The sequence below is a fragment of the Merops nubicus genome, unplaced genomic scaffold (assembly GCF_000691845.1).
Source record: "Merops nubicus isolate BGI_N331 unplaced genomic scaffold, ASM69184v1 scaffold14379, whole genome shotgun sequence".
Classification (NCBI taxonomy): Eukaryota; Metazoa; Chordata; class Aves; order Coraciiformes; family Meropidae; genus Merops; species Merops nubicus.
Window position 1 is genome coordinate 40,215 of NW_008631773.1, and position 8,330 is coordinate 48,544.

Genomic DNA, 8,330 nt, shown 5'->3' on the forward strand with positions numbered 1-8,330 from the left:
AATGTCCAAAGAAGTGACTTAATGCAGCTACTTCTGCCCATTTAATGTAAGAAGCACTGCTGTCTACTGTATATGTACCCTCTAGTTGAATTTTTCACAAAACTTTGTTTCAACAACTATGGTATGTTTGGTGTGTTCTTTTTAAAGCAACATGTGTATTGAATTGTAACTCAAAAAAAAAAAAAAGTACTAATACTTTACATCAATATACCTTCAAGTTCTCCATACATGTTAATACCACAATAAAAAAAAACAAACTATAAATACTGAGAGCTATAAATCTTGTATGTGGCTAGGATGATGTCCCACATTACCTAGAATCAAGTAATACATGCAAAGCCCAAGATGAATTTGTATTCCAATCATTAACAACATTACTACTTTTTATTTACATATTTTACATACAATATTCTCACCTACTGTGCCTTTGCTCCTTTATCAGGCAAAGGAAGTAGGAGCTAGGCAGGTGATAAGCTGTAGAGGCACATACATGAGCCTTCTAACTGTGAGCTAAGAGTCTTCGCAGTTTCATTAAATCATGATATTTTCTTTGCAAGTTTATTCTTGTAAGGGTATTGTAAATACTTTTTACTCTAACCTTTAATTCTAAGAACAACAAAATGGATTGCATTATCAGCATTAAATGTTTAGTTTACTATTTGCCAACTAAATACCTATTTTATATATGCATTTCAATGTTAAGTTCCTTTACACATTCAGAAGATTTCCATCTTTTCTTCCAGAATTCACGTCTTTTCTTGCTCTTGTTCATGTCTTCAGAAACAAATGCTTCAGATGTATCCAAGACACTTAAAAGTTATATTTACTACTCTGTAAGACGGATGGAAAATAAGTTTAAAATTGGCTTAGCCTCTGAAATAGCAGAATCTTGATTTTGCAGTGGTTTGACCGGCAGGAAGAAGTTTTGTTTTAATTTAATTTAATTTCCATTTATAAGATGAACCTATCATGCACCTCTAGGCACATTTACAATATAAAAACCAGCAGCAGCTCTGTGCCAACTACTGCAAGTTTGCTTGTTTTTCTTGTATTGAATGAAATGGACAAAGAAGGCACATGAAAGATGTGTAGAGAAGCTCAAAACTCAGGTTTCTCTGGAAGCTGTGAAAGTACATGCACTCAGAACAGTTACAGTGCCAGCACACTGTCATATGTTTTTGAGGTCCTCTGCAGTGTGTGAGAACTGGACAGCATCTCACAGAACATGTTCCTTTTGCTGTTGTGTTCAGTCCAAGCAGCATGAGTAGTTGCAGAACTAGTGGAAGAACTAAGCCTGTTCTCCTACTCATGTCTCCTGATACAACTTGCTGGTTTCTTCCAAGATGCAAACTTCAGTTGATGCTTTTCTCAAGTTTGGGATGACTCTCATAGCACAACTCTCTCTGGTGCTCATTCACAGAAAAAACTGCATTCTTTCTATGCAGTCTTTACCCACTGAAAGGAGCACTGAGTCTCCCTCACTCTGTATCTCCTTTATTTAACCTAACCTTCATTAAACATATATGAAATTAACACCTTTGAAAGATGTCTCTATTAAATTCAATTGAAACGGGCCATAAGGCATTAGGGAAGGGAAAAGAGACATAAAGGCAGGCTCACAAGCCTCCATTTCATGGGTAAACGGGGTTTAAAAGTAGCTTGTTTAAACACCCCATCCGAGCTACAAATATAATCCAGATGTTTTAATACACTCTACATATCTATACAGACCTCATATATTCCAAATTCCTGATGAGTAAGATTGTGGATAAAAGAAGAGAGAAATAGGCCTGGGGCAAGCTGGAGTTGTTAAGAAGTCTAGCTGACACCATTTTCACAAGCTAACTCACAGGAGAGCCAGACAGACACTGGCCCTTGCCTGGCAGGAACCACTGCGTGTAAATTCAGGCTGCTCCTAGAAAACAAATGTGAGATCTTGCCTGTGCGTTCTGCTGAAATCCACAGCATTTGCAAATTATGTATTATTAATTCATTTTCGCTGTGACCCCTCTTCCTCCTTTGCCAACACTTTTAATGCTGTATTTCAAACAGATTAGAAGCAAATGTTATAGGGATAATCACAAGCTGTGTTTTATAAAACCAAGTTTCTGTTTAAAAAATACAGAAGTCAGTTAACTTAGAAGTATATATATACCCACACTGTTCCATACTAGAATGACAGCAACAATTTTATTTTAAAATTAGCTATTTTTGCTATTAAACTACTGTTATAAATTATTTAACAGCCTAAGTATTACCTTGGCTCTACTTCAGGAAATAAAGAACAGAAAGGATCCAGCACCATAGGCATACAAGGAAAAACGTTTTTTAATTGAAAAAAAAAAAAAAATCAAGCAAACCAGCCTAAGTTGTGACAGTGAGAAGTTAGAACTCATAGTTAGTCTATAATAATAGCAATAACTTTTTTTCTTCAAGTTGAAGACAAAGAATAAAAAAGTCATTAATAATTGAAGCTTGCCAGAGGCATGGCTATTTCTCTCTTTACTAAATGCCTACCATCTAATTTAATTACAAGTATTAAACTCCACGCTGAGGTCAACCAGCTTCAGTTCCTCCAATATTACACTTCAACCAGTGCTCATTAACGTGTCTACTGAATGAATTAACACATCTGAAGATGTATGTACACAGGACGGGGGACAGTCTAATGATAGCAAATTGTTCATTTATAATAAGACACATGTTCGAAACTGTAACTTACAATCACTAATGTGGAATTTATTAAATTCTAAAGAAAAAATACCAATACAGAAACCCATTTTTTCTTAATGTGATTATGAGAGATCATATCACCGTTTAGCATTTGTGTCTGCTCCAGGAAAACACACCTTATACACAATAAGCAATGTAGAACTCTTAATATTTTTAACTTTTTTTTTAACAGAAAATTCTATAAATAGACAGCATGTGTCTCTTAAGTGAATAAAAAGTAATCTTAGAAATCACTACATATATATATTAACTGGCATTTGAAGTCTCAAAGTACTAAACCATTATTCAGATTTAATGCCTTTTCTTCTATACAAACCATTAACCTCCCTTCATTTTTCACCACTGTAAGTGGGATCCTGACAACATTTTGAATGATAGCAAAAATCACCATTATGGCAAAATCACAAATTGGTGGAATATAATTTATATGGCTTAATCTACTTCAGTAAAATACCAACTATTAGCAGGTAAGTGTGTTACAATATTTTATGTTTTTTTTTTTCGAAAAAGTTACTGGATTTTCTTTCACTCTAATTTCTCTGTCTTTATTATGAAAAGAAACACTGTTATTCAGAAACACCTACCTTTTTAGTTAAAGAGTCATCTGAATCAGAAGGCATTCTTGTTGACACATGGAACATTACTTCTACTGTCGAGGTAGCAAAATATGGAGTGGTCAACCCAGTGCTTTTGTTTTTTTGCAGTCCTCCCATAAAGCCACAATGGTTTGTGAGATTTACCTAGAAGTAAAGCCCAGGAAGCATTAGGAGGGAAAAGTATTTTCAGGTGATAAATACATTCTTTAAACTTTGAAATGCACTTTCAAATGAATTTTTAAAAGTGAAGTCCCTCTTCACCAGAGCAGTTTTGCTTTTCTAAAAATGCTCAGACTTGCTGACTACACTGGAAATGAACAGCAGCACAGTGGCATTCTATATTCCATGGTCACCACAGATGCTGCTCGGAAGATGACGTTAGAGAAAAGAAAAGGTTGTGTGAATGGGTATTTACTGCATTACTCTCTGATCACTTCACTGTAGTCACTTATATGTGCTTTCTGAATTTTTAAAAATTCTATGATACTACATCAGCCTTAACATGGGCTCTGAAGAAACCCTGTGTGAGAGTCAGACAATTTTAAATTGTCCTGTTGCCTTTCATACATTTTCTTGAGAAATATTTATTCTGTGAATGTGAAAAAAAAATAATCACAGGAAACTAACTAAAGAAGGATATTTGAAGACACTAATGTGATGTTTTTTTCTCCTGAAGAATCAGGCATATGGAAAATGAACATCTATGTTTGTGACAGCAGACTTTGAACAGTTTTCCTCTGTTTCTATGGAACAGTCAGAGACATTATCCACACTACTAACTAGTATATGCCTAAGGAGTAGGAAAAAGAACAAGTAAAAGGGACACTCATGTGGACACTCCTGATGAGCACAAGTCACGGGGGGAACAGAAGATCTGCAGTTTCTTATGCAGCCAGTCAGGAGCAGCAGTGATTCCTGTTCAGCATCAAGCTGAACTTTACAATGGAAGTTAATCCTTTGTGGTCAGAAAGAAAGGATTCAAAAAAAGAAATCCTTGAACATTATCTAAAAAGTGACTAAAGAGTTGCAAGTCCATATAGATGGAGTACATCACAGTACTTCTGACTGCTGGAAGAGACATGAAGCAGTGTGAATAGATCCATGCCTCTAGTGGAAGGCAGGGAGAGGGAAGCACGAGAGAAGCTGTGTATTTTTATTTTTTTGATTCTCAAATTTAAGCAAATCTCATATTTCAGCGGACTTAACACTTCACAAGCCTACAGGGCAATCACAATGCTTCCTACTCAGTCCACGAAAGACAAGTACAGGACTGTATGCTAAAGCATCATCTCTGCCCACACAAACTTTCTTAAAGTGAAAGAGATTAAAATTAAACAGCTAGCACTGCTAATGAAATTAAAACAATACTTCTCCTTTAAAGCCTACTTGTAAACTAATGTATTTCAGTACTTGTGAGTAATGTTAAAGAGACAAAGACTTATAATATCTAAAGGGATCTGTAATTTTCTCTTTAAATAAACTTAGAATAAAAACATTTTAATAAATACCTCCCAGCCAAGACCAGCTACAAAATCCTCATAGGCTTGACTTCCCCCAGTATTCGTAAGAATGGAGTGTTTATCTTCTTGTCCCTCAGCAACATAAAACACTGCAATCTTGTGTGTCTCTCGGCTGTAACAGAGAATGGTCACTACATCACAATGTCTTTACTAATATGAAACCAAAATATGCAAACAGTACACACAGAGCATGGCTTTTAAAATATAAAAAAAGGTATTGGAAGTAAAGTACAAATATATGGCTTCTTTGGAATACCTGCTGTATTTCCACATTCCTATTCTGTCTTTTCCAGCTGAACAATTTGCCAAAACTTAAAATGTGAAGACTTTGATATATCCAGGTTTTAAAACTATTCCATGTTATGCATATAAGTATTCATAATTTTAAGTTATTTGCAAGTTTGTTCTATCTCATGATAATCTAACCTGTAGACCAAAACAAGTTAAAAACAATGTAACTTGAATAAACCCAATAATTACAATACAGTGCACAGTATGTGAATAATTTGCAAAACTTTTAAAAATTAGTTCAACTCTCACATTACACAATTAGAGCCATTCAAGTGCAAGCATGGTTAAAACAAATAAGCAGTCAGCCATTTAAAGAATTTACCATTGTCTTGAGTCCAAATTTCTGAGTTCTCGAAGTAACTTCTCATTTTTCTTCAGGAGATGAAAGCTCCTTCTAAACAGAGAAATTTTTAACGTTTTTATCACCTGTTTACTGATGGATACAAAACAGTACAAGAAGGGTACACGAACATTTCCCAGTCCAAGCAAGAACAGTCAACAAATGCTTTTACCTTTTCAATAGTCCTTCTGACACAAAATATTAAGATATCTTTTAAAAATACATAAACAATTTTTTTTTTTCAATAGAGGAAATCTATCTCCATTATAGCCCTGAGTACAACCTTTACTTCTTTTAACTTTCTTAGTCAACCTTTTTGATCCAACAGATATCAGTCTCTTCCCTTTGACACATATATAAGCTGCACACTTTACTAGGCCATAATAGACCCGCTTAGTGTCAAAAGATGTTCCTATAATCTACTGTCCTAGGGAGTTAGTGCATTAAACACAGAGCTTTTGCTGCCCTGAATCACAGAAGAGAGCAGAACATAGCTTACTAGTCACCCAGCCAGCTGTAACCATTTAATGAAAAACCAAAACAATATGCTAGAGCAAGAAAGACACATTTAATTTCTTTTAAACTGCCCTTAAGATATTTCCCACAAAACACAGTGAAAAGCGTTTGAGAGAAGTACTGTTTGAAACCAGACTGCCTTGAGGAAGTACAACCCAAATAAGAAGGGTTATAATGTCAGTGCCAAAATTTTGACTGATTCCGTTGTTATCTTGGTGACACAGATTACTTTTATTTTACAGAACATCCATTTCCCTTCATAGTGAGAAAATATTTCTATGCCTCTAATACAGAATTTGACAGCTATGGCAAAAGAATATTTCAGAAAGATCCCTCAGTTCTAGGATGTTAATATTTGCACATACTCACATGTATATGCAGACATACACCTAACTATACCCCCACAAAATCAATAACATGAGCTGGGACGTTACTTTTGTAACTACACAGATCTTGTCTCCTGTTGTTCTAAACAATACCCAAACATTGCCAATGTTGAAATAAATAGTAGGGGACACTTCTTACTTGCTAGCTAACACAGATGCAACGCTTTGAGGCTGCACGCAAGCACACTATTAGCAGGCAAAGTAGCAGGACACTGCCCAGCAACACAATAGCTTAGAATATGACACTTTTGGAATCTAATTCTGGCACAGAAAGGTAATGATTTTTGCAGGAATATGCATGGGAAGCAAAGAAAGCGGGAAAAGAAAAAAGCCTTCTTCACCCATGGTAGTACCCTTTAGTACAGCTGGTGAAAGGATTATTAGAAAAGGCATCACTCCTTCAATTCACCTGCCAACACTGCTCTAAGGAAAGAATATAAATAGCAATAAAGGCAACAGGTTCCTCCTCTCTGTCTCTCTAAATGACAGGTTGAAATGCAGAAAACTGTCATTTTGCCCTTAGTTGCACATCCCCTCTCCTCTTTTGTTGGCTGGCCTGGAGTATTTTTTGCTTAACCCGCTCTAGGATCAACTATTGTTAAACAGCAAGAATAGCACAACTATATAAGAACAACAATAAAAGAAAGTTCTCAAATTGTGATTTTTTTTCTTTTTACCTTTTATCCCAAGAATTCATTCCCAGTATACTCAGAAGCAATCTGCAGTAGTAAAATGCTGATTGGGGCTTCTGTGAGGTTGGCTCATCCTGCTCCACAGCCCTCATGTTTAAATCATTGAAATGCTTTTCAACAAACTCCCTCTCTTCTGTGTGCTGTTTCAGAATGGCATTGATGACGTCATTCTCCTGCTTCTCTGAGATGCAGGCTGGCTGAGGGGCAGGAATGTTGAGTGAGACACCAGTTCTCTGTAAGCATTCAGGGCTTGTAACACCTAAATATTGCAAGAGCTCATCAAGGGCATCTTCTTCATCCCTAATTGTATCCCATGTTGGTACAGTATCTCTAAATTTCCTTTTTACTTGGAGCGTAATTCCATCACGTGCAGATACATCCTCTACATGCTCAAAAGATGAAAGAGCATCTTCTGGCTTATCTTGTTGAGACAAGGTAGCCGCAAAAGAAGTTTGTTGTGAAGATCCACATAAAGATGAGGGCCCGTACAAAATGGCCGAATCCCACGAGTATTTCCCTGATAGATCACGTACTATAATTCTAACATTTGAGTTAGCAGATGCAAGTCCGGCAGACAGTCCTCCCCCTGGCATATCATCTTCTGCTTGAATTTGTATGCAAGACACCAGGGAGGTATTGTTTAACACAAAGAATTGAAGGTTTGGGTTCTCAAAAAGTTGGGGAGAAAGTTCGGGACTTTCACTGTATGGGTTGTCGTTGTTCTCACACACTTGGCTAGTTAGCATCGCAGGACCTCCGCTCATAGGGTAGTGGCCTAAGTGGTTGACCAGATGTGTTATCACAGTACGAGCAGCAACAGAAATTAAGCCCTGTTGCATGTGAGTTTTCACTGCAAGAGAAAGAACACAGGTTTTAAAATAAGAGTTCAGAAAACGACACTGAGAACTATGTACTTCTTTTGTTCTCTTCTTCATGAGTTTTAAACAGATGATAAGCACTGCAAGGACAGGATACATCCAGAAAATATGTATCTTGTTGAACACTGGTCTTACATATAAATAGCATGAAAAATCATAAGATAGTTAAAGAAGCATCTTCATTATTTTACAGCCTACTATATCTCCTTTACAACACCTTTGTAATCAGCATAGTTCTTCTAAAATTTCTTAATCTAAAGAAAATAAATCTGAAATTGCTGATGAAGTAGAGTTCATAATTGTGTTGTAAGAAGTCCATTTCCAACCACAATGGATTTTTATATTTATACACATAATTACAATGTGAAAAACAAAGGA

At 36.0% G+C, this 8,330-nt stretch overlaps 1 protein-coding gene across 1 annotated transcript in view; it reads right to left on the minus strand.

The window, feature by feature from the left end:
• LOC103780053 (ral GTPase-activating protein subunit alpha-1-like) overlaps positions 1-7,924 on the minus strand; it is a gene marked incomplete at its 5' end in the record, with an annotated part of 37,864 nt that extends 29,940 nt beyond the window's left edge. The window contains 4 exons of the mRNA XM_008947702.1: positions 3,318-3,473; positions 4,838-4,961; positions 5,463-5,534; positions 7,060-7,924. Coding sequence (XP_008945950.1) covers positions 3,318-3,473; positions 4,838-4,961; positions 5,463-5,534; positions 7,060-7,924 — 1,217 coding nt within the window. The remainder of the gene's footprint in view (positions 1-3,317; positions 3,474-4,837; positions 4,962-5,462; positions 5,535-7,059) is intronic.
• Between the last annotated feature and the right edge of the window lie 406 nt (positions 7,925-8,330).